This window comes from Marmota marmota, unplaced genomic scaffold, assembly GCF_001458135.2.
Source record: "Marmota marmota marmota unplaced genomic scaffold, marMar, whole genome shotgun sequence".
NCBI classification, from domain to species: domain Eukaryota; kingdom Metazoa; phylum Chordata; class Mammalia; order Rodentia; family Sciuridae; genus Marmota; species Marmota marmota.
In genome coordinates this window covers 11,981,948-12,009,667 of record NW_025999853.1, presented here as the reverse complement: position 1 = coordinate 12,009,667, position 27,720 = coordinate 11,981,948, and the positions used below count along the sequence as shown (strand labels likewise).

Genomic DNA, 27,720 nt, shown 5'->3' with positions numbered 1-27,720 from the left:
TTAGAGTAACATTTAATGTTATCCAAGTTGAACAGTGAATTTAATGCCCGTATCACCATTCCAAAAGAGAAGCACTCCTAGGTCTCAAACACTTTCATTATGATGAAACTTACTAGCTCACTATGCAGACTTTCTATCTTTGAATAGTACAGTTGATATCAACAAAAAAATGTGTATTCCTATTATTTTTTGGAAATGACTCTGTAAGCATATATGAAAGAACTGCATAGCAACATGTGTCCCCAGGCTGATTCATTGGATTCTGGAAAAGTACCCAGTTGCTTTAGCCTAATGTTAGCAGTTGTAAAAATGAAGGTCATTCATTTGGTTTTGATTCAACAGAAATTTGCAAGGATGGTTAGATTGGGGCCCTTTCACAGTTTTCCACTGATGTGTGTGTGTGTGTGTGTGTGTGTGTGTGTGTTTGCCATGAAACTCACATACTTTCCAACTGCTCCTGTTTTACTCTGAAATGGTCTTTCTGTTGCTGGCCCACTACAAATCTCCAATGAGAAGAAATAAGTAGACTTGTGTACTTTTCCTGCATGTGATACAGGAAGTGCCTCCACAGGTAAAAACAGGATGGCAAAGAACATGGTGGGGAAAGAAGGAAAAAGGAGGTGGAGGTTTGTAGCTAAAAGGGAGCATGTCCCTACTCTCCTAAGCCAATTGACCATCTCACTCCCTTTTTCCCAGGCCTGTGACCAGGCTCCTGAGTCAAGCTATGGTTTTTCCCACATCCCTGCTGAGTGACAGCCAGGCTTGTTGCAGAGCCCAACCACTGCCAAGGCTCTTAGCACCTGGGCAACACTCTGCAAGTGCTCATTGGTAAAGAGCATCTCAGTCACTCAGCTTCATCTCTGAAAAGATTCTCATTACTTGTGCTTTTGTCCTCTCCCTCACAAGGTCAGTGCTTCTGTGACCACTTTTGGGAACCAGGCAAAGTGAAAGTCCAAGTCATGCAAGTGAGGGCTTCATTTTTATTTAAGTTTTGATATTTTGTTTATTGTGGATTTGTAGCATTAATTTTGAGTTTTTAAAATATAAATTAAAATATTATGTATTCCGATAAGCATCAGGATACATAATATTTTAAAATTTAAGCATCCCTTAAATTTTGTTCCCTAGACAAATTCTTCACTTATCTCAAACTAGTCAGGGCTTTGGTGACAAAAGTTCAATATCTGTTTACCCTTTAGACATCTTTCTCTTAAAAACAAAACAAAACAAAATAAAGCAAGCAAACAAACAAAAAAAAAACCCAACTATCACTTCTGATAAGAGCTTTCCTGAGACCTTAGGAATCACCTGTTTAAAACTCCAAATTTTATAGATCTATCTAGTATACAATTGTACTGCTACTTTGTGGCAAGGTAGAAATAGAATCCAAGTCTTTTGACTTTTTCAAGAATAGTACATTTTATTTTAGTATAAATATTACTGAAATTTTATGTTTAGTGATCTGGTATTTAATGTCTGTCAATACTAAGTAAAAAGATTTTGAAAGGTTTTAGATAGCTAGGCACTGAGATATAGGCCTATAATCCCACCAATTTGGGAGGGTGAGACAGGAGGATCACAAGTTAGAGGCCAGCTGCAACTACTAAGCAAGGCTTTCAGCAATTTAGCAAAATCCTGTCTCAAAATAAAAAATAAAAAGAGTTGGGGATGTAGCTCAATGGTAAAATACCTCTTGGTTAAATTTTGAGTATAAATGAAAAATAGTTTTGAATGGACTTCTACTCTAAACTTCAATTGTAGGGAAGAAAACAATATTTACCAAGCATAATATGTTAAACAGCGATTGCAAACCCAACTCTTCGTGAGATATTCTTTGAGGTTCTATGAGATACATGAAGATGAGTGATATATAGTTCTTGCCAAACAGAACTTATAACTTAGAGAAGTTGTTAATTGCTTTGGCCCAAATAAATAGGACATTTCATTGAATGAGAAATAGATATTAAATCATTGGATTCTACAACACTTTGAAGTGCTTCCTACTGCACTCAACATAAGGTTGAAGCTTCATTAATATTAACTGGCACGGTAGAATAGCACATGGGAAAAATCCAAATTTGTTGAACCAATTTACTTATAATTGATGTTATTTACAGGTCAGGATTACTGGATCTGAGAGTAGAAGGAAATAATTTTCAGCAACTGTTACTATGATAAAACATGAAATTATCTAAAGATTTTTAAATTATTTCCTGGCTATTTTTAAAATTATATTTATTCATTATAAGTAGAGGAAAGTTTCCTTACTTGTGGTTTCACCATTCATCTCTTCAAGTTCACTGTTGATTCCAACATCTATGGAATTCATTATTTTGTCAATCTGTGGGAAATAAAGGCCATGAAAGGGGATTATTGCATTCACTTTTAACATTGCACTTTAAAATAACTTCCAATGCTAGGATCATATATTCTTGGTGTTATTACTACAGCAATACTATAATTAAGAGACCAATAGGGAAAAGCTTAAACTTCTTTTGAGGGATTTTTGAAAATATAAATTATGCTTCCCTTCCTTAAACTTTCAAAATTAATGTGTATGTTCTCTGTATTTCTTGAAATGAAATTTGTACTTAGATGACGAGTTAGTTAGAAATTGTGTATTCTTTAAACTTAGAAGGGGAAGGAGCTACAAATAAGATCATGTGATGAGATCTATCCTCTAGCATCCTTCCTCTTCTGCCTAAGAGCATGCATCTCATTTGACTGTGAAGAGACCAGGAGTCAGATTGTGGGCATGGCCTTTAGAATCAAGGTCTAACTAAATGTTCTGATCAGTCACAAGCTGATTAGTAGGATCCAGTCACAAGAATATAGACATGGAACAACCTCATATTAAATTAATTAACAACCTTACTTTAACCTTCTAAAGGATAAATTAAATACTAATTAATCTTGTCTCAAAAAATAATTCAAAAAGGAATTTAAATGTATTCAGATTTTAAAAAGAAGAAAGGAATATAATAATAAAAACATCCATCTACTAGTTTGCAATTTTGGAAAACACAATTATCTAAGATGGAGGTATCTCCCTCTTCCTCATATTGGCCAACATGTTATATGGCAGGTTTCAGAAAAGACAATGAGGATTGTCTCATTTTGTTCACCCTGAAACAGATGCAGAGATATCCAGTGATTTTTCCCAAATAGCTCAATGGAGAACATTAATATCAGAACCATATCTATTTCTAGTTTCCAGAATACTATAGTGACCTAATGTGCTTTTAAAGCTAGTCCAACTGGCACAGTCTTTTGAGAGACAAAATGTGACATGTTATAATGAAATATCATAAGAGACTATGGTCCATTCTTTTAAAAAATCAGGAAAAAGCAAGGAGCTTCATTATTTTATGATGTAATTCTCCTCAGAGACAAAGGATGATATTTTATAACCTTACAAGGGCACTTACTTTCTGAATAACTCTTTCCGATTAAAGACTTTGTTTTTAAGGAGAGCTTAAATTGGTGATACTTGACCCCCAAACATCTTTTCCTTTAATGATTCTCCAATAGCTGTAGAAGGGAAATATTAAGTGATGTGCATTTATTGCATGATTCTTAAAGAAGAGCCAGGAACTGTTCTTTTTTATCATTAAGGTTAAGATTAGAAGGAGCTCTTCTAAAAATACAAAATACTTTAAGAAATAGAGACAAAGTAACAGAGTTTAGCAAGTAGCAAAAGGATACCTCACAAAAAACAAGATTTTTCTCAATTTGTCAGCTACAGTGCTTGGTAGGATGTGATGTGAACATTCTCTGGTACCTCATAGCTAGTTACTTCTGCTTGACATCAATTTCTATGGAAACAATGGATTTCACCATATAGGTGGAGCTGTATTTGTTTTTATGCTACCGTGAAATTCATGTATTACCCATAGAACCTTTCCCTTCTGGTTAGACCTGTATATATTCGTTAATTTTCTGCTTTAGCCTCTGAAAGAATTAAAAAGCTGACATCCCTTCCCTAAACCTCCCTCAATTCTAAATCCCAATATAAAGAACAAGAAGAACCAGGCTTACTTCTTCCCATTCAGATGTGAAAGACGGTGTTCTTTCAGAATTCCCTTTAGAACTGTGTTCAGCAGTTGAAGCTTCACTCCAGTTAACTCTGGATACTTTCTCCTTTGAAGGGTGGGCGATGAGATCAGAATCAGATTTAGAGACAGTTTTGGATAAATGCATGTCGATCAGGGCTCTAGGCAATGACCTTATTCTCCCCAGAGTACAAGCTCTTTCCACAAATCCCCCCGTATTCACAACCCACTGGTCTCCACTCCGGGATCCACTCCTGGTTGTTCTTGTGCCGACAATGGTATGGTTCTCGAGTTGGTTGCTTTTTTTGTGAAAAATTGTTCTACTGACCACTTTGGGTTTAATTTTCTTTACCACAGGTTGTGAGTTATTTTCTATTGGAGTCTGCTTGAAAGGCAAAGGACTGTTTGCCAAACTGACTTCATCTTGTCTTTCTTCACATTGACCTCTTTTCCCATAGAGATGAAATGGATTTTCAGGGGATTCACAGGCTGGAGAAGATCCATGGAGAAGGCCTGCAAATTGCCCAGGATCATATTCTTTAGGGGGATCATTGTCTTCCTGTTGAGAGAGGTCATCTGCAAAAGGGAGGAAGGATGTCAGGATTATATAAAGAACTCTGAAAGCCATGATATAGTAGGAATGCCCTTATGAACTTGTGCAATGTCCAGACATTTGATTTATTGCTACATTGCACTTTATGAAACACCTATAACCCTGTAGTGCCAAATATAAAATGAATGTGTGTGTGTGTGTGTGTGTTAATCTTGCTATACCTTAGTGTTCATTTCAGAGGTATGAATTGAGTAGTCAGTGACTGAATACCATTCTACCTGTCCCCAGGGTATATATGTAATATTGAATGAACAAAATTGGATTTTCTTAAATAGGATACCCATATCCAAAACTTCAAAGTAAATGCATCATTGTATAGTGGAACATCTGGCATTTTGAGAAGTACAATTAGAAGCAATTTAAGGTTAATAATTCTGATAGTATTACCTTAAATATAAAATTAAGAACAATTCTACACAGATTAAAAAGGGGTTTGTTCAGGCTTAAAATAAGTAAACAATGCATCCATAATATGACTTAAAAGCAAGACTATTACATGAAACTGAAGTTGAGCTGTTAACACAAAGCTATCTTTCTCTTTCTTCTTGGAGACAACACTAGTTATTTCCTGATTTCCTCAGATCTTTGGAAATGTAATGCAAAAAAAAAAAACACAAAAAACAAAAAACAAAGAATGATAATTTTTATTGCCCATTTTCCTAAAATAAAACATAAAATTTCCTTGAGATTAAAATATACCATGCTCTTTTATGACTTAATTTGTCATTTAAAGGTATACTGTGTAAAAGTAAATGCATCATTGTATAGTGAACAATATAAAGAACTTAGCACAGGAAGTCAGTTTACTTCTTTCAGTGTCCTTTTGCATCCATAGAAAAAGCCAAATGTTTGCCAAGATCGAACTTTCATTTTCTGATTAACTCATAACATACTCTTGCAAAATGAAATATAGTCAATGTGGGACACAAAAACAACAAATTCAAAGATGATTTGCTGATCCATACTTTAAAAAGTTAGTTATTACTACAAGCCTCAAACACCAAAGTTTTTATGGATTGACAAGTAACATTTAATGAATATGTGCTATTTACTAGGCACTGAATTAGAAGTTATATTTAATTCATCTCGTTTGATCCTCATGACAATCCTGTGATGTGATTATTAATAACAATCCTAATTTTCTGTTGGAAAGAGTTAAAACAAAATATTAAATTATCATATTTTTGATAAATGGGCAACCACAATGAATATTAATAGACATTTGCCCATAGGTTGCTACAGACAAATCTATACTTTATATTGAGTATTGGCCCCAGGCCCCATGCTGTTCTCCCACTGGGAGCTGGTAAGAGCAGTTTTATTCCTGGCTCTACTTATTTCCAGACCTCACCCTGGTTCCTGCTTAGATTTTCCAAAGAGATGTCTCCCTGCCCAGATCTATCCCACCAGCATCCTGAGATGGAAGAAAGAACAGTGATAGAGGAGAAATCCAAGAGACACCAATCCAAATGGGAAAAAATCTGCATCCACCTATTACTATTCTAACCACTTCAGTTTTCCCACAGAAAATCCATTCCTTTCCAAAGAAGCTATAATATGTCCTTGAAGACTCCCTTCTGTCTTGTCCTCACCACAGAGGGTATTCGTGGGATAGCATAGTAGGTAGAGAGTAGGGCAAGACAGCTTTGAACTCTCTCAAGATTATAGAGTTTATGGCTTATTATGTTCAGTTCTTGGAGGTAAAAACTAACTCCAACTTAAGCTGCTCAAGTTTTTCCACCTAGTCAGTGGTTGAGATTCAACCTAAGTTCTGTCAGATTACAACATCCAATAGTCTGGATACTAATATTACTATTATAATAAAAGAACAATTTAGGATTAATTTACCAAGAGAACAGCAGAGAAGCTCTGGTGTGGAGAGGGACATGCTGCTTCTGTTCATGATTATTTCTAGAATTTGGGAAAAGTATACTAAGAGTCTATTAAAGTTTTGTTTGTTCAGTTTGTGTGTGTGTATGTGTGTGTGTGTGTTTCTTCTTATAGATAAGCTAATACTAGAAGGAAACAAGTCCTGGCATTCTCTTCCAATTTATTTTCTCTTTCTTCTGAGGTAGCTTGAATCCCCCATAGTGCTTTTCAACATGAGCACATTGGTCTGGGATGACAATAATGGTGAGTAATTGTAGGAAGGAGGAATTCTGAAATAAAGAAATTCAGAATTTCATTTTGAAGATTGCTGAAGAAGGCTACAGGGATTGAGTTTGAAAAGAAAATTGAAAACAGTCCACCAATTGTGGGAAAAAGATTCAGTAAATCTCTGTCAAAAAGATTTCTGACCATGTTCATTATCAAGAATAATGAGAATGTTAGAGGCAGTATATTATTTTAGAGTTTCTGTGAATTGTATTATAGGTTACCATCTCTTCTCTATTTTGAACAAAATGACCATCATTATAATCCCCAATCGCTTTATATTGTCCAAGTCCTCTTGTTAAAAGCAGTTACTTCCCTAAGTAAAAGAGAATTTAGTTATTAGTGTATAAGCTTGGTTTACTGAATAACAGTTTTTAGCATTTTTTGCCAAGAGTGGTAAATATTATTTGCTTATTTTAGTGGCCAGATTCTAAAGATTACTAAAATCAAAGAAAATGAGAGGTTGGTATGAAACCTCTTGAGAAGCCTGTGTTGTTGATGGATTAGAGCCAACTGGTCTGAGCACAGCTCCCTGTAGTCACACCCCTCCCTGCAACCAGTCCTCCTGTGCTGACTTCCACTGTGGCCACATGCCTTGCATTACTGCATGGGACTGCAGCAAAATGATATAACGAGAGATTTGAAAGGTACTTTGTTGCTCTTGAAACCCTGCCACATATGAACAAGCTAAAATGGCCTTCTAGATAATGAAATGACACATTATCCAATTGTTTTAAAATGTAGATTTTATTATTTTTTAGGTATGGTAAAGCCAACAGATGGGAGATGACTGTCACTGAAAAGACAAAATGTTAAACTCAAAGATCCAAGAAGAGAGGCATGTTACATCAATAGGAGATTCAGGGGGAAGCAGTGGGGACTAACAGGAAGTAGAAGGAGTAAGGAAAGATTGTGGCAAGAATCTTTATTGTGATTTCCATAGGACAAAACAAACAAAGTAGAGATGAACAGGTTTAGGATTAGTTAGTTTGAATAACTTCAGAGGGTTCAAATGTGTAGAGATTGTCCCTAGTTGTCTGGTCCCTGGCTCTGGGTAATTAGGGCAGCTAAATAGTGGCTGAGAGTGTGTGAGCCTGGTAAAAGAGATGGTGGAGTATGGGCTCTGGATTGGAAAATCATGCTCAGAGGCAACTTGTTCACTGTATCTAGGAATTAGCTAGCCCTGGGAGGGAAAATCCCTCTAGAATCAGCAACATCCCAAAGTGTCAGAGCACACCAAACAAAACACAAAATAAAAAAGACATAGTTAATACAGCAGTCACCCACATCATTCCAGCCAACTTCCGCACATGTGAATGAGGCCATTCAGGCCCAGCCTCAGGCCAATCTGCCAACTGACCACAGTGCATCAGCAAGCACTGCCAAGATAAGCTGAGTCTGGCAGACCAGAAAAAAAAATACCCAGAATCATGATCCCATTAATGGCTATTATTTTAAACCATTAGGTTGAGCTGGTTTGATATGTGGCAATAAATAATAAGTAAAATTCAAACTATATCCTAAGTTTTAAAGAATTAGTATATTCTTTAAAATAAATTCTTGCAATGTTTATATTTCTACTTTTGAAAAATGATGATAGTAATAGTATACACCTAAAAAGTGTTATAAAGATTGAAGAGGTAATAGAAGTTTCTAGGCCCATGTGGGCTTATATAAGAAAATATGATAAACTGGGTGACTTATAAATACCAGATATTTATGTCTCACAATTCCAGAGGCTTGGAAGTTCAAGATACCAGTTGATTTTGTGTCTGCTGAGGGCCCGCTGTCAGGCTCACAGACAGCATCATCTTACTGATGATAGAAGGGTCTCTTACAAGGGTGCTAATCCCATCCACATGGGCTCTTGCCCTCATGACCTATTCACCTCCCAAAGCTCTCACTTCCTAATACTATCACCTTTGGGATTAGGATTTCAGCAATGAATGGGGATGAGGTACAAACATTTGGACCATAGCAAGAAGTCAAGCAGTTAGACAATAACTATCACATAGAAGGTATTATATTTTTCTATTATTGTGACAATAGCTTTGTTTTTATTAATTTGATAGTTTTTATTCTAATTTATTGTATACATCAGCAGAATGCATTACAATTCATATTAAACATATAGAGCACAATTTATTGTATCTCTGGTTGTATACAAAGTATATTCACACCATTTGTGTCTTCATACATGTATTAGAGTAATGATGTCCATCTCATTCCACCATCTTTTCTACCTGCTTACCCCCTCCCACCCCTTTGCCCTATCTAGAGTTCCTCTAATCTTCCCATGCTCCCCTCCCAACCACAAATATGAATCAGCCTCCTTATATCACAGAAAACATTCAGCATTTGTTTTTTGGGATTGTTTATAGAAGCACAATTCACAGTAGCTAAACTGTGGAACCAACCTAGATGCCCTTCAGTACATAAACGGATAAAGAAAATGTGGCATATATACACAATGGAATATTACTCAGCAATAAAAGAGAATAAAATCATGGCATTTTCAGGTAAATGGATGGAGTTGGAGAATATAATGCTAAATGAAGACAGTTTTATTTTTTTTAAATTTGTTCTAATTAGTTATACATAACAGTAGAATGCACTTTGACACATCATACATAAATGCAGTATAACTTCTCATTCTTCTGCTTGTACATGATGTAGAAGCACACAGGTTGTGTAATCATATATGCAAATAGGGTAATAATGTCTAATTTATTCTACCGTCATTCCAACCCCCCATACCCCCTCCCCTCCCTTCACTACCCTCTGCCTAATCCAAAGTAACTCTATTTTTCCCTAGAGGATTTAATTTATAAAAAGAAATGTAGTAGTAAGTTATAATACTACATACTTAGTAAAGATTGTTATTTTGACATGGAAATTGTGGGTTTTACTCCTTTGTTTCTGCTTATATATTTCAAAGGTATATTTTAGAAAGAATTTTTTTTGTTTTCTATTTCTTTAGATGAAACTGAGGCAAAACATATAGATTAAACTGTTTTTATAACTTGTATCATTTAATTTCATACTTCTCTTTTGATAAGTGGATATTTCATGCCAAGGTACAGAACTAAATATGTGTGAATTTCAATCTAATAGTTATTTAAAACATTATTAACATTTCAGAGAAATGTCAAAGTAAGTATCCAAACCTAAGCAGTTCAATCTTTTACCCGTCTTTATCCCTCATCTTTATCACTTATATATATAAAGACCTGAATAACAATAAAACCCAAAGTTTCATATTAGGATAAAAACGACTTATGGAAAAAATAATTTCTACTATAAATCGTAAATTTTGTCGGTCTGGTCACTAGATCCTCTTTAGGAAGCCTAAACACTTCATTTCCAGAGAGAACAATGCTGATATTGATATTACTAGAAAATGTGAATTAATTTCACAAATATGGATAAAACACTTCCTGTGTATCAGTGGCAAAGTTTCAGTAATGCCACATGCAACATCCTGTCTCCATGACACATTCCAGAAGAGACAATTACAGGCAAATAAAATTAGTATAGTAATTGCAGATACTCAGGAGGCTGAGGCAGGAGGATCTCAAGTTTGACACCAACCTGGGAAACTTAGCAAGATCCTGTCTCAAAATAAAATAAAAAGGACTGGGTAAGATTTATCTCAATGGTAGAGCACCTTCTTATCATGCTTGAGGTCTTGGGATTGATCCTCCATACTGAAAAAAAAGTATAATTGCAAAAACAATAGTAAATTCTATGAAGGAAATAAAGCAAAATAGTGAGAAAGGAATGGAAGGAAGATGCTATAAGGTGACTCCTTCTGAAGAGCTAACATTGCACATATTTAGCAATGACCATAAGGAGTTAATCATTTAAACTTTGGGGGAAAGATTATTGTAGGTAGTTGGAGATCTGAAAAGCTCATCAGGCTACTAAGAGCAATCAGAAAACCACAGTGGCTGCAAGAGAGTAGCAGGGGATAGGTAGAATAATGGTTGGACAGCAAATCAGAAATGAAGTTGGTGTGGAGTTGACTTTACTTAACTTGTACTTTTAAGAGTTCCCTGGCATTTCCAAAGGCAAAAACATAATAGCACAGTGTTTCCTCAAAAACATCAATCACCCCAAGTCCCCTCATGAAATGAATACCATGAGATAGTCAAAGTATGAAATAAGCACATGATAGCAAAGAAAAAAAAAAAAGACTGTGGGTAATTTCTTCAATAAAGCTATCAAGAAATCCCCGTGGCCCTACAGTGGATGAACATAGTCAAATCATGCAATAGCCACAGGATCCAGAACTGGACAGCAGTTGTGCAATTGTAGTAATAAAGGGAAAGGGAAATTTGATGGAGCCTATAAGGCATGAAACTCGGAAACTGCCATCAATGCTGACTCCCAAAAGAAGGGGGCTCTGCCCCAAGGAGGATGCTGAAAAATAGAATCTGAGAACAACTAGCAGAACTCAAAATCTTCTGCAGCAAGACAACAGGAAGTAGATAATATCTTTGAGAATCTCAGGATTATTAGTAAATACATACTTTTAGCAGACTAGAAATACACTCTACAGAAAAGCTTTTGGGAGTAGAATCAAAACTGAATAAGGAGAAAATACCAGATATGGGAAAAGAATTTATACTTGAAATTATCAGGAAGGAAAACATTTTATATAATGGGGATAGGAGGGTTGCAGGAAAGGCAGATGTTCAGTAGGATACCTTGAATATCCTATAATAGCCAAGACAGTATTCAACTGTGAGTACACTGCTTTGGAAGACAAGATGCATGGAACTTTGGAGGTAGTGGGCTTCCTGAAACAAACAGAGAAATACCAATATAGGGCTGGGGCTGGGGCTTATTGGTAGCACACTTGCCTGGGATGTGTAAGGCACTAGGTTCGATTCTCAGGACCACATATAAATAAATATCAACAACTAAAAAAAATTTAAAAAGAAGTACCAATATAATTAATACTTCATAGCAATGCCAAAGAAAAATGCACTTGTGCTGTGAAGTATGGAAATCTACTGTGGTTCATTCCTGTTCCCACATGGGACTCTCCTCCTAATAGTCCAGGGCATTGGACTATCCTTAGCCTTTAGGACTGAAGTCTATGTTGCTTAATGCTGGCATGACTATCCCAGCTTCCTTTGAATTAATATTTATCCTTTTATTTTTTGTATGTTCCATTATTTCTTGTTATATCTATTATGAAGAACATAAAATGAATTTTGTTTTCTTACCTCTTAAAAATCCCTTTTAACTTGTGAATTTAGCTGATTTATATTTGTTTTGACTATATATGTGTGTATGTGTATTTAAATTTGATTCTACTATTTTACTTTTTGGTATATACTTATTGTTGTTCTTATTCCATTTTTCTCTACATAATACATGGCTTGGATTTCTGAAATTGATATTCTTTTCTATCTACTTGCTTTGAAACTCTTCTCTTACCTTTTAGTTTCATGATAATGTATCTCAGAGTGGACTTCTTTTTATTTAGTATGCTTGAAAAATAGTTGTTTTTCCTAGATATGGGAATTTATGTTTTTATTAGTTCTAAAAAAATCAGCCATTATCTGTCAAAAATTTTCCTTTCTCCTATTATTTCTTTCCAAGTCTCTGGTTAGGATAACCTCATTCCATTCTTCATATTTCTTCATGACTTCATATTTTCTGCTTTTTTGGCCCTCTAATATACTTTGGATTATTTCTTCAAATCTATCCTTCAATGTACTAATTCTCTCTTCATCTGTATATAAATGTGTTAAGTTAGCTTTTTCATTTTGAACTTTTAGATAATTTCAAGTGTTATGTTTTTTTTTCATATCCCAAAATGCATAATTTTCTAATTTACCTGCTGTTTACTGATAATGTTTTTTTTACTCATTTTTGTGATTAGGCATTTTATTTCTTTAAACATTTTGTGTACATTCAATGGCTATTTGTAGTTGCTATTTGCAGTAATAATATCTATATTCATTGATGGCTAAATGCGTCCTATTTTTTGATATTTAAAGTTCTTTTTTTTCCCAAGGTATTTAGAATCATTTATTTTTAACCCATTCTTTGATCTTAATCTATGGAAGTGTCAGTCTGCTCAGGAAAGGTTTCCTGCAGAAAGGATGTATACTTTCTTTCAGTTTCACTGGATAATCTTGACTCAGCTCCCCAACCTTCCTACTGAACCTGGATATTGTGTCCCTATGAGCAGTGCTATTATAAACATCTGCACTCAAAGCAACATTGATCTTCTTGTCTTCTATCACACTTTTTTTATGGACCAAGGCCCAATAGAGGAGACAATGTCTCAAAGAAGTTGTCCTATTCTTAATATATGTGTTCTGCTGCAGAAAGATCTCAGAGCACACAGACTGACAAGATATTTTGAAGTAAATTATTTTTATTGTCAAAATGTACATAAAAATTTCACCTAAAAACAGAATTTATTAGGACATCAAAGGTTTTTTTGTAAAATATTTATAATTTTTTGAACATAAATTTTTTTTATGTGACTCATGACTACACCCCACTAAATAGATAGGTTATTAATAAATTTTTTGCCAGGTGTGAGGGCACATGCTAGTAATCCCAGCTATTCAGGAGGCTGAGGCAGCAGGTCCAAAGTTCCAGGGTGGCCTGGACAATTTAGAGAGACCCTGTCTCTAAAAATCAACACATATTTTTAAAGGGGAGGGGTTGCTCTAACTCAGGAGTAAAGTGTCCATTGGTTCAATCCCCAGTACCAGAAAAATAAATAAATAATCTTGCCATGCATGTTTGTATCTTGTCAAGTACAATGCAATTTATAAATCAATAAATTATCTTGAGAATTCCATAAATAAAGAAAACGTTTTAACCTAATTATGGATATAAATAAAACATCATCATCATTATCATCATTATTATTGTTATTTTTATTGTACTGGGGATTGAACCCAGAGGTGCTTTACCACTGAGCTATATCCCCAGTCCTTTTTATTATTTAATTTTGAGATGGGGTCTCACAAAGTTGCTTAGGGCCTTGCTAATCTTGAACTTTTTATCCTCCCTTCTCAGCCTCACAAATCACTGGGATCACAATAATGTGCACTGTGCCTGGCTAGCAAATTCTTTTAAAATAAGGCCTCCCATAAAAAGTATACGTAGAGAGAGCTGGGATGTTGCTTGCATAACACAGGTGAGACCCTGAGTTTGATCTCCAGCACTGAAAGAAAAAAGTATATGCATAAAGAAAAAAAGAAATACAAGGTTTGGTAATATTTAGGGTTCCGATACTCTATGGTACTGAGCAAAACAAGAGAAATGGAGACGAAGAATCATGCAAAATAGTTAATAGAGTTGGGTTTAGTATATAAATCTCAGATCAACTTGATTTGATTGAAGAAAACAAGGAGTTAAACTTTTATAATATATATGGTCTACATGTCTCAACAAGCTTTTAAGGAGTGCTGGGTTTTATAAGAAATAGTAGGGAGAAACATTATCTACTTTTATTCACTTATAATGTAAACTTACATGAACCTTATTATAGTTTGTTTTGTCCTGGGCTTGGAGTACATGTGCTCTTTCTAATATGTTTGGTTTTATCCAAGTATTAAAAATGTCTTTCCAGTTGCCCTATGTGTTGAGACAGAAGTATGAGTCAAACAAATAATAATGAGCCACAGAGAACTTACATTCTCTTAATTCTCCAAGGTTGAAAATGAAAGCTTTCAAAAGTATATGAAAATAATTTCAGTAAACACCAGTTTCCTGTACCAGGAATTCATTAAAAAAATTACAAATGCAAAGAGCCCATACTAGGTAAGGGGAACCAATAGTTACTGTGTGCCTTTTATGTCCAAGGTCATCCTATCTCATAAAACTGTCACATAAGCCGCTGGAGTAGGTATTATTATGACATTGGCACTGAAGAGGATCACCTAGTGAATAGAGGAGCCAGTATGGGATACAAATCTGGCTAGTCCAAAGCCTGCCTTTTTCTGTGACATTACAAGGCTTTGTGTCTGTGGCTTATCCCAGAGCTTCCTGTGGCAGCAACACAATGTGCCGTCCACTGGAGTCCTGAGTATCACTGAAGTTTGAAAACCACTTCATGGGCCACATTCCAGGTATCAGCAGTGACCTTTGTGCATTTATTCTGACTGCACAATTAGCCAAAGAAACTTGCTTTGCCTAGATGCTGAATGGTGTCAGATAAAGCATGTAATAAAGTTCCCTCCTGTAAACTGCAGATCAATAGCTGCCTTTCTGAAAATGCATCCAGGTAAGCTCTGTTGTTCCCTAGTCTATTAGTCCCACACACTGCCAAATTTAGCATTTAATGCAGAAGCAGAAGAATGCTGGAGTCCTAGCAGCTTCTGGACCAGAACAGACCATGCAGTTTGGCTCTGATTTCAAACATTTATAATCCTTTCTCTTGCTCCCTTTGCTCAATATAGGAGAGAGGCTATCAGCCAATTTCCCCACCGTTTATAGCAAATCCCAAAGCTCCCTCGTTTCCAGCTGCTCAGCTGCCTGGGCAGACTGTATTACTAAATTATTGTATCTTTTTGGTAGAGTGCCTGATCTGTCTTGGCATGCACTTTGAATTGAAAGAAGCTCCTGTTGCAGCAGAGGAAGCGAGCTGTTCTCACCCTTCCCACTCGCCTTTCCTCTGTTACCCTCCACCACTAACCTCTTTGTTCTCCATGCATAAGCCAAGTTCATAGGGGTAGTTTCTCATCTATCTTTGACCCCCTAGGGAGAGAGGGATTTCAAAGGGAGTTCTGTGCTAGGAGTAATTCCCATAGCCTAGAGCCAGATGAATAAATGGGCTATAGTGAATAACTACATTTGGAACCAAGAGTTTTTGTTTTTCTCTCACCAAAATGTATTTCTTTGTATTACTGTAGTCACTGTAACCATGTATTTTCCCAAATAGAAGAGATTGTACTGGGGGAAAAGAGGAAGAAGACCTTTTAACTCAAGTCTGTTGTTTTCAAAGACACTGGTCCTTTGGTTTAATTTATTTTTAAAAAATTCCATTTTTACACTATGCTAACAGGTTATGAATGTGAAAAAAAGACTGTGCTGGAGAAATAAAACAACAAAAAGTAGATCAATATTCTTTAAAGAAGAAAGTGATTTTGTAATATCAAAAGAATGGAGATGATCCTATTATTCTAAAATGAATAATCACTCTGACTCAATTTTCACCAGATACACCTTGAATTTGAACTCAAAGTCACCTAAATATCTTCAGTAAAAGCTCTGGGAATGTAATGCATTCAAATCTATCCTGTTAGTTTTCTATTCCTGAAAGCAATGAGCAGCTTAAATTTTTCTCACATGCGTTTGAAGAGATGTGTCATCTCAAAAGAGCAGAAGAGTCACCAAAAGTGTAATCCTATTAACAAGACATACCATAGAAATTATACAAAATGTTAAAGATAAATTACATCTAGTGAGTTGTTTCAAATCAACACTGCTGTTGCTATGGTAAGAATACTGAGTGTAAAGTAAAAGTCCTCTATAAAGGTTTGGTACTGTAGCCATGGCAACGATGAATGATGCTCAACTCTAATGTTTTTCCATTTGATCCAGAGAGAACAAGATGAGCTTTAAATGTATGTAAGATGGTTTAGAAAATCGATCATTTATCTCCATCTTTCTCATGGCTCCTCAACTGATTAAAGAAGACATCACAAAAATAGCAGCCAAAGAGACTAAATATAGGATCTACATGTTTGCTTAGGTTTTTCATGATCATGGAAGCTGGAGAGATCTACTTTATTCAAGGTGCTGGTAAATGGCATATTCATTTAGCAAACTACTTCACAGCAATTTTCAGGTTGGGGGCATCATGTAATTTTCCATGGATAGGGAAAAATGAAATGCAATGAAATTGCGATTTCCACCACTTTAACACAGGAAGAGAAATATTAACTTAAAGTAAGAAAATATGGAAATCGGTTTTCCAGCCCTGCAAAAGAGGAGCTAATTCTATTTCTCTCCTAGTCTGGTAAATGCATTCCAAATAGACTTTTGTTCTATATGCGCCCACTGAAATGTCCCTCATTGCCATCAACAAAATCTCCACATTGCTAAAATGGACATTCTGATTCTTTGTTTTACTTGACCCATCAGCTCTATCATTAATCCAGATCATCACCTCTCCTGGATGAAGTACTTTCATTTAGCTCCCTCTAGGAGCTAAACCCATACTCTTCTGGTTTTCATCCTAATTCACAGGAACTCCTTTTCATTTTCCTTTGCTTATTCTTTCTCATTTTCTCAAAGTCTAAGCAGTACAGTGTCATTAGGCTTGGCATACTTGGACCTCTTCTCTTTTCTGCATTTATTCCTTAGCCCGTTTCACTCAGTCTTAAGACTTAATATATCACCTAAAAGTGGTAACTCTCAAACTTCTATTTTCAACCTGATTTCTCCCCTGAACTCCAGACTCGCACATTCAGCTGTCTTAGAGTCATCCTTCTTATACTTATCTTTTTCTCACACCCAATATACAATCACGCAGTGAATTGTGGTGGCTCTCTTTGTGAAATATACCTGTAATTTGTCTATTTTTCAGCCATTACTTTTGCCCTGGATGATTGTAATAGCCTCCTAACAGTTCTCCCAGCTTCTATTCTTATACTTCTTTGGGCAAATCTTATCACAGAAGTCAAATTTATCCTACTAAAAACAACCATGTTTGCTTTCCACTATACAAAGTCTAATCTGGGACAGAAAAGATCAATGCCGCAGTCTGGCTGGGCACACAAGTGTGCACAACATAATATAATACATACTGCCACATGTTATTCCTCTGAAAACAACAATAATACCAACAACAACAATCAAAAACAAAACAAAAACCTCCACAGACCCCTTAGTTCCCTCTGAAGTCAAAACCTTTTCTCAGCCCTGTGGATACTCTGCTCTGATTCTTTGATATAGTTCTCTACTTTTCCTTGCTTATATCTAGCCATATTGGCACCTTCTTAATTTTTTTTAAATTAATACATCACAATTATATACTAATGAGATTTACTGTGACATATTTGTACATGTAAATAACATTAATTGGTCAATTTCATTCCCCAGTTTCTCCCTTTTCCCCTCTCTCCTCCCTTCCCTTTATCCTATTCCTTAACTCTATTGGTCTCCCTTCTATTTTCATGAGATTCATTTTTGTCTTTCTTTTTTTCTCTTGCTTTCACATATGAAAGAAAACATAAAATCCTTGACTTTTTATGACTGGCTTACTTCACTTAATATGATGTTCTCCAGTTTCATTCATTTTTCTACAAATGACATAATTATTGGTGGAATAAAACACCATTGTGTATATATGCCACATTTTCTTTATTCATTAATTCATTGACGGACACCTAGGCTGGTTCCAGAATTTGGCTGTTGTGAATTGCACTGCTATAAACATGGGGATGCATGCATTTCTATAGTATGCTGGTTTTTATTCTTATGTATAAATACGAAGTGGTATAACTTGGTCATATGGTAATTCCATTCCTAGTTTTTTTGAGGAAACAATGCTGATTTCCATAGTTGTTATACTAATTTACAATCCACAAACAGTGTTAACTGTTGCTTTTCCCTCATATCATTGCCAGCATTTATTATTTGCATTCTTTTTTTTCAATTTAACTTATGATTTACATTCTTTATAACTGACATTCGAACTGGGGTGAAATGAAATCCCAGTGTAGTTTGATTTGCACTTTTCTGATTGCCAAACATGCTGAACATTTTTCATATACTTATTGCCATTTGTATTTCTTTTCTTGGAAATGTCTGTTTAGTTCATTTGCCCATTTGCTGATTGGGTTGTTTTTAAGGTGTTTTTTTTCCCCTATATTTTGGATATTAATCTGCTATTGGAACAATAGTTGGCAAAGATTTTCTCCCTTTCTGCAGGCTCTCTCTTTTTAATGTTGTTTCCTTTGCTTTGCTAAAGCATTTTAATTTGATGCCATCCCATTTATTAATTATAGGTATTATTTCTGGAGCTTTGGGAGTCTTACTGACGAAGTTACTGCCTGCACCTATATATTGGGGTGTTGACCCTATATTTTCTTATATCAGTTTCAAAGTTTCTGATCTAATTCCTAAGTTTATGATCCTTTTTTGGGGGGGTATGTACTGGGGATTGAACTCAGGGGCACTCAACCACTGAGCCACATCCCCAATCCTATTTTTTTTAATTTTTTATTTGCCAATGGACTTTATTTTAATCATTTATTCACATGTGGTGCTGAGAATCAAACCCAGTGCTTCAGCCATATGTGGCAAGGGCTCTACCACTGAGTCACAACCTCAGTCCCCCAATCCTATTTTGTATTTTATTTGGAGTCAGGGTTTCCCTGAGTTGCTTACAGCCTCGCTCTTTTGCTTAGGCTGCTTTGAACTCGCGATCCTCCTGTCTCAGCCTCCTGAATTGCTAGGATTATGGGCGATTGCTATAGCTCCCAGCTAGTTTCTGGTCCATTTTTAGTGAATTTTTGATCAGGGTAAGAGAAGGGATCCAGTTTCATTCTTCTACATATGGATATTCAGCTTTCTAGAACCATTTGTTTAAGAGGCAATCCTTTCTCCATTGTATTTTTGGCACCTTTGTCAAGGACCAGGTTATTGTATCTGTGGGAGTTCATCTCTATGTCTTCTATTCTATTCTATTCTGATTTTATGCCAGAACTGTATTGTTGTCGTTACTATTACTCTGAGATAATTGCTCAGCATTGCTCTTTTTGCTCAGAGGTTTTGGGTTTTTTGTTTGCTTTTTGTTTTGGCTACGCTGGATGTAAATTCTTTCATATGAATTTTAGGACTACTTTTTCTAGTTCTCTGAAGAATGCCATTGGTGTGTTGATGGGGATTATATTCAATCCATATGTCACTTTTGGTAAACAGCCATTTTAACAGTATTAATTCTGCTTATTCGTGAACATAGGAGGTCATTCAAACTTCTAGTACCTTCTTCAATTTCTTTCTTCGGTGTTGTATAATTTTCATTGTAGAGGTCTTACATCTCAGTTGTTAGATTTACTCCTAGATATTTTATTTTTATTTTTTTAAATATGTTTTTATTTTATTTGTAGTTGGACATAAAACCTTTATTTTATTTATGTATTTTTATGTGGTGCTGAGGATCAAACTCAGTGCCTTGCATGTGAAAGGCAAGCACTCTACCATTGAGCTACAACCCCAGCCCTTATTTTTATTTTTAAGGCTACTGTGAATGAAATTGTTTTCCTGATTTATTTTTCACTGATTTCTTTATTGGTGTATAGGAAAGCTACCGATATTTATTTAGTTACTGATATTTATTTATTTATCCTGCTACTTTGCTGAATTTATTGATTAGCTCTAGAATTATTCTTGTATTTTAAATCATCTAAAAATAGGATCACCTCATTAGTAAACAGTTGACTTCTTGTCTATATTATTTTTATTTCCTTCTCTTATGTAATCACTCCAACTAAAATTTCAAGTACTATATTGAATAGTAGTGATGGGACTGAACATTCTTATCTTGTATCTGATTTTAGAGGACACTCTTTCAGTTCCCACTTAAGTATGACGTTAGTTTTGGGTTTATCATAGAGAGCCTTTATGATTTCAAGGTAAGTTCCTTCTATCCCCTTCTTCGTTCATATTTTTATCATGAATGTTTTCTGGATTTTGTTAAAGTTTTTTCTAAACAACATGAGATGATTATGTGATTGTTTTCTTTAATACTTTTTATGTGATGCATTATATTATTGATTTGCCTATGTTCAACCATTCTTGCATCCTTGAAATGAAACCAACTTGATTATGATTTATACAGTCTTCTTAGTGTATCTTTGAATATGACTTGCTAGCACTTTATTAAGAATTTTTGTATCTATATTCATCAGGGATAATGGTCTGTAATTTTCTTTCCATAAATCTGGTTTTGGAATCAGGTTGATGAATTTGGGTGTCCCTCCCCTTTCTATTTCATGGAATAATTTGAGAAGCATTTATATTAAATCTTCTTTAAATGGTCTTGTAGAAGTCAGCTGAGAATTCATCCATCTGTTCTTGGGTTCTTTTGTTGAAATACTTTTTATTCTTGCTTCAATCTCATTGCTTGTTATTGGTCTGTTAAGGTTTTCTATATCTTCTTTGATCAATTTTGGTAGGCCATATGTGTTTAGAAACATCCATTTCTTCTAGATTTTCTAATTTATTGGAATTTAAGTTTTCAAAATAGTCTCTAATGATCCTCTGGATTTTGGTGAGGTCTATGGTAATAGATCCTTTTTCATGTCTAATTTTATTAAATTGGGTCTTATCTGTCTTTCTTCTGATTAGTTTTGCTTAGGTTTATCAATCTTTTTTATCTTTTCAAAGAACCAACTCTCTTGTTAATTTGATTCTTTGTTTTGTTTTATTACATATTTCATTAATTTTGACAGATTTAAATTCTTTCTTTCATTCTACTGATTCTAGAATTTGGAATTCTTGTTGTTCTAGGACCTTAAGATGTATAATTTGGTTATTTGGGATCTTTCTGATTTTTTTTTTTTTGGTACTCATAGTTATAATCTTTCCTCCTAGAACTGCCTTCTTAGCAGCCCAAAGATTCTGATATGTTGTGTCTCTATTCTCATTTGATTCTAAGAATTTTAAAATTTCTTCTCTGATTTTTTTCTATGACCCATTCATTGTTCAATCTCTATGTGTTTTTTCAGGCTTTTTAAAACTTTTTTTTTTTTTTGCTGTTGATTTCTAATTTAATTCCATTGTGACCTGATAAGATGCAAAGAATTGTATTGATTTTCTTGTGTGTGTTTGCTAAGACTTGCTTTGTGAACTTTCATATGGTCTATTTTGAAGAAAGATTCATGAGTAGCAAGAAAAGAGTGTATTCAGCTGTTGTTGGATAAAATATTCTATACATTTCTGTCAAATCCATTTGGTTTATACTATTTTAGGTCTGATATGCCTTTTTGACTTTATGTCTGAATGACCTATGTATTGGAGATTAAGGTGTATTACAATCACTTGGTATTATTATAGTGGGGCTTATCTGATCTTTTACGTTGAGTAGTGCTTGTTTTATGTAATTATAGGCACTGATATTTGGGGTACAAATATTTATAACCATTATATCTTCTTATTAGATTGTTCCCTTTACCAGCATAAAGTGACCTTCTTTGCCTCTTCTAAGTAGTTTTGGTTTGAAGTCTGCTTTGTTGGATATGAAATACTTAGTTGCTTTCAGGTTCATTTTGGAATAACATTTTCCATCCATTCATTTTTAGCCTGTGGATGTATTTCCCTGAGAGGTGGGTCTCTTGAAGACAACATATAGTTCTGTCTTGTTTTTAATCCAACCTGCCAATCTGCTTTAATCATTTTTTTCCAGTATTGTACTGGAGATTGAACTCAGGGTCTTGCACATGCTAGGCAAGCCCTCTGCCACTGAACTATGTCTCCAGCCCATGCCAGGCTGTCTTTTAATTAGAGAATTGAAACTATTTACATTCAATGCTATAGATAGATATTTGTTATTTACTGCCCTTTGGATTTCTTTCTAATATTTAGTTCAATCTTTATTCTCATTTACTTAACTACTCTTCTGAGATTTATTCTTTCCCAGGCTCTGGTGTGTTTGTTTTTAACTTCTTCTCTGTGAAGCCCTTCTTTTGGAAGTTTTATTTCTTCTTTGATTTGGAAGGATATCTTTCCTGGATATAGCATCTTGGTTGGCAATTATTTTCTTTCAGGGCTTGAAAATACTTCATTCTGATTCCTCCTGGATTTTAGGATTTTGTTGAAAAACCCACATTTATTTGATTGGCTTACCTCTAAGTGTGACCTGATTTCGCTCTCATGACATTTTTAGAATTCTAGCCATATTCTATATATTTGGCATTTTAATTATAATATGTCACAGAGAGTTTCTTGTTGTCTATATGGAGCTCTACATGCATCCTAGGATGTCTATCTTATTCCAAAGATTTGGAAAACTTCTGTTATTATTTCACTGAACAGTTTACTAATGCCATTAGCCGGTATCTCTACTCTTTCCTTGATGCCAGTGATTCTTAAGTTTTGTCTCAATGTTGTTCCGAAGTTCTTGTATATTCTCATAATGGTTTCTTACTTTTTTCTTTATTACTCTCTGATCAAATTCATATACCTTGTCTTCAAAGGCTGAAGACTAATCTAATATATTGGTGAGGCTTTCAACTGAATTTTAAAGTTTGATTTATTGTGTCTTTCATTTCCTAGATTTTTGTTTGATTCTTTTTCAGAATATAACTTTACTGAAATGTTTTTTTTGCATCCTATATTTTTTCCCTTAGGTCATTCTTTAGATTTTTTTTTTAATTCATTGATTGTTTTCACAACCTATTTTTTGGATTTTTTTCCAGAATTATATTCATTTCAATGTCTGTGAATTCAGTTATTGGGGAGGAGTTATAAACTTTTATAGGCATCTTCTTGACATGTATCCCCATGTTTTATGAAGTCCTATATTTGTCTACCTGTTTAAATGTATTCCTCTTCCTCATTTATATGGGGATCTTTTAGTGAGTAGTTATCTCTTTATAATAATCCCTGGGATGAGAGTATATCTTAGTTTCAACACATCTGATCAGCATAATCAAAGTGTGTTAAGTTCAATCATCAGTACCATGTGAGAAGAGAGAGTAAATTCCATTAATGATGGTAATATAAGTGCAAACCATATATAACAGCTGCTACAAAAATTGTTAATGATGATCTCTACAATTCTATTAACCCAAGAAAAAAAAGTGGATGAGAAAAAATATAGGCTAGGCTAGAAAGATTAAGCTTTAATGATGGTATACTGTAAAAATTAAAGAAAATAGAAAGAAAAGAGGAACAAAAAGGTTGGGGGAGGGAAGGGAAACATAAAATGAGGAGGGAAAAAGGATGAAGAAGAGGGGAAGGAAATGGAAATGAGAAAGAAGAAAACAGGTATCAGGATTTATTTATTGACAAAATACATAAAATTAGATAAAACTTTAAAATGTTGGAAAACACTGGGAATTAATTTACACCAAGCAGTTAATGCAACAATTGTTATACAGAGATTTTGTTATCTTTTTCTTAATGTCTTTTTAAATTTTAAACTTCCTACCTATGAAGTTTATGTGACATAAATATCATGCTGTTTGTTTGTTGTAAATACTGACCTAAATGGCCAAACTTGTTAGGAGAGTCTGTATACTGAGCTCCATCCCCTTCTTGTCTGGTGTCATCTATTAGAGGAGCATTATGAGATTCAGAGCAGACTTCAACCTTCAAATGACTTTGTTATTGTGACTGGGGGTGTAAGTCTGGTAGGGCTCTCTCACCTGTACAGTCTGTAGATCAATCTGGCTTATGTCACACCTCTTGTTTTATTCCTTGAACCTTTTGTGGTTCCTTATAGACTTAGTTCATGTGCTGGCGGGAGGTGTGTGGGATGTGTCATTCTACCTCCAGATCCCTTCTGGACATGGGGAAGGTGACGTGGACCCTGCAGTAAATTGTAGATCACTGTTTTCCACCTGATCTTGATCTGGCTGAGTTTTACTCCCTGTCAGCCATACTCCTTGTCCCAGGGTTCAGATTGTGAATTTCAAATGAAATCCTTCCCTCTTCTCCACTCTGCAGATTGTCAGAAAGACAGTCATAACTCCCCAAACGCAGACCTACTCCCAAGTGTATGTTACTATCTCACTCCTGTGCCCAGACTGACTCATGACACCCACAGATTCAGTGAAAACTAAAGTCTAAGTGGCTCTTTGGTCTTGGGTATGCAAAAGCAAGTATACCAAGAACAAGACATAAATAAATAAATAAACAAAAATAAAAATAAACAGCAAAATATGAAAAACGAAGGTAAACTGAAAGGATTTCTAGTCTCCTGCTCAGAAAGTCCAGAATTTTTCTAAGCTGTCACTGCTTCCCCACTTTCACAAACTCCACTGGAGAGTGCCACAAGCTCAGTCCATGCATCTGAGCTTATTTTCTGCTCAGATTACAAATTAGTTGGACAGAGGCATCTGTTTAGCCTAAACTCAGGAGGAGAATTTCTTTTGGCTCATTGGAGGGGAGCTCCCCTTACTGAGCCATCTTGTGCCCAGCTCTGCTATAGTCTATTACTTTTGTTAATTCTTTTTTCATTCTAGAAACTAATGTTTCTGGTTTTCACCTGGTTCTTAGCTCTCTTGAGTTGCCTACCAGTGTTCTCCCACAGTCTTCCTACCTCAATTTGCCATTGCAGAACATTTGTTGCTTTACTTTAGTCTTGGGGGGCTGCTACAATAATGTGGATTCCTTTGGTCCTCCATTTTCTGCCATATTGTCTCCTATTCTTCCTCCAAAACATAAGGCATTCATTTGTGTCACAACCTTTGTACTCCTAGCTCTGTTTGCCTGGAACTCTCTTCTTTAGGAAGTCACATGATCTCCTTCAACACCTTCTGTAGAAGTCTACCCTTGGTGAGACCTTACTTTAGAATTTTTGTCAATAAGCCTTTCATAGATCACCTTGTTTAAAACGGCAACCACTAATCCTTATCCACTTTTCTATTTCATATTTTCTCTATGAAACTCATTTTTTAAAAATACATATTTCACTTAATGATGCTAGTCTCCTAACTATATTATTTACTTATTTATACTATTCCAGCAGGAGAGTTTTTTTATCCCTTTTTTCCACTGCTATATCAACAGATTAGAATAAAGCCTGGACATAGTTGATAATCAATAAACATTCTTTGAATGAATGAATGAATGAATGAATGAAATATATAGATATATATATGCATGTGAAGGAAAATTCTAGAGTACTAGAGCCTTAAATGTTAACAGTGGTTAACAATTAGCTACTTAAAATAAGATAATCATTTTTCCATTTATAAAATATTTTTTCATTATTGCTATTAATGAAAAGAGAAAAGAAGAAAAATATATCTACAATCCCAACACCTGGCAAAATTTTCTATATCTTTGTTTTTGTTTTCTATGGGCATATAATTTCCCTCAAACTGGGTTTTCTCTGTTTTTGTATTTTTTTAATGTAAATATCACCTAAAAATGAGAACATATTTATATTAATGGCTCTATAGTATCAATCCCTGGAATACTTAAATAACTGATATATTTTATCCTGTTTCTTTCTTTTCATAGAGTATATTTAGTCTTTTAAAATAATTTTGACAATATGTTTGTGTGTGACTTCTTTTAGTCACAATTTTGTTACAAAAATAATTTTCAGTTCTATTTCCTTGTTTTCAAGAGTAAATTTTGATTTCTCCCATTATAAGTTAATAGCTAATGTTACTAAATCTTATAGGTGCCAAGTATCTTATTATTTGCATCAGCTGATTTCATTCCCACACAACTTTGGGATGTTATGGCATTCCCACTAGAGGTGAGGAGCCTAATGCTTAGATGTTAAGTAACTACGAAAGGTTACAAGTAAGTGGTAGATAGTGCAATGAATTGGACATAACTTTCCTTTGCTTATATATGCAAACATGATCAATGTAGCTCCACATTATGTAGATCCACAAGAATGGTATCCTAATTGGAATGGGTTGTACTCCATGTATATATAGTATGTCAAAAATATACTTTACTGTTACATATATCTAAAAACAACAAATAAATAAAAAGTGGTAGAGCAGCATTTGAACAAGGTACTCAAGCTCTTGACTGCTAAACCATTTTCATTCCTGAAATGAGAAAATTAACATGCTTATTATCTAGATTCCCCAAACTCCCTAATCAAGCCCATGCTACATTTGCCAGTTTATATTATTCGGGATTTTAGACAAAGTATTTATACTATGTAATTGTATATTTCATATATTTCCTTTTAACCTTTTAGTATTTGTATAAATTGTGAAAAACAGATTGAGCATTATTTGAAAACATATTTTATGTCTTACAACTTGCAAAATCTTTTATACTAATATTTTCCTTCCTCATCTTGATAATTTTGTCATTATTCAATTCTTGACCAACTGAAATGTATCTTTGAGCAATCATTTCAAACAGTAGTTTGTTTTCTAAGATATACTTGAAAATGACTTCCTTTCTATGCTCTTTCACACTGTGGCTGGGCATATAACTCTACACAATGAGTCCAAATTTATTTCCTTAAACATTCTATAGATGTTTCCCCAATGTCTACTAGGTCCTTAGAGTTGAAGAGTGTCTAATATCAGACAAGTTTTATTCCTTTGTAAGTAATCGTTTTGTTATATAATTTCTATCTAACTACTTATAGGACTTTTAAAATTATCCTTGAAATTATAAAAAACATTGTAAAACTCTATTTCTTTAAGGAATTTTGTCCATATTCAGAAAATTCAATATTTATATTTTTTAAGATTTTAAAACTAAAAGTTTTCTTCAACTTTCTCTTTTATTGATGAGTTTTCTTCATTTTTATGCCCTACCTTTGAAACAGTTATCATATATATATTGGATCTCTTGGATCTTTCCTCTATGTTTTATTTTTTCTTTTATCTTTCTTTCTCTATACATTTCTTCTGTCTACCGAATATTTTAAGTTAACTATCCACTTCACAAACTTGGGTTTCTTGCAAGCCAATGTCTTTTTTACCTCCATTACAGTTTTGAATTTGACATGAATGTTATTTAAGTACATGATGACTTTATTGTCTTATATTTCAACTCTTTGTAACTGCTTATTCTGGTTTCACATAGCCTTAGTCTACTGAACACTTTTGAGATCCATTTGACGTTAGTATTTCTGAAAACTCTTTCTGTTAATACTTTTATGTCAGAGGATGGCACTGTTTCAATTTTGCAGAACAAGTCTTCTTTTTTTTTTTTGAGGTGTCATTTAATATATCCAGTTCTTTTTTCCATCTTTCAGAG

The 27,720-nt window shown here is 34.5% G+C and overlaps 1 protein-coding gene across 13 annotated transcripts in view; it reads right to left on the bottom strand.

Moving 5' to 3' along the window:
- Anks1b (ankyrin repeat and sterile alpha motif domain containing 1B) overlaps window positions 1-27,720 on the bottom strand; it is a 1,073,630-nt gene that overhangs the window by 433,948 nt on the left and 611,962 nt on the right. For all 13 annotated transcript variants that reach the window (XM_048803345.1, XM_048803363.1, XM_015482887.2 and 10 more), the window contains exons 13-14: window positions 4,039-4,628; window positions 2,269-2,341 (exon numbers count right to left, since the gene is read on the bottom strand). In XM_048803345.1, coding sequence (XP_048659302.1) covers window positions 2,269-2,341; window positions 4,039-4,628 — 663 coding nt within the window. The remainder of the gene's footprint in view (window positions 1-2,268; window positions 2,342-4,038; window positions 4,629-27,720) is intronic.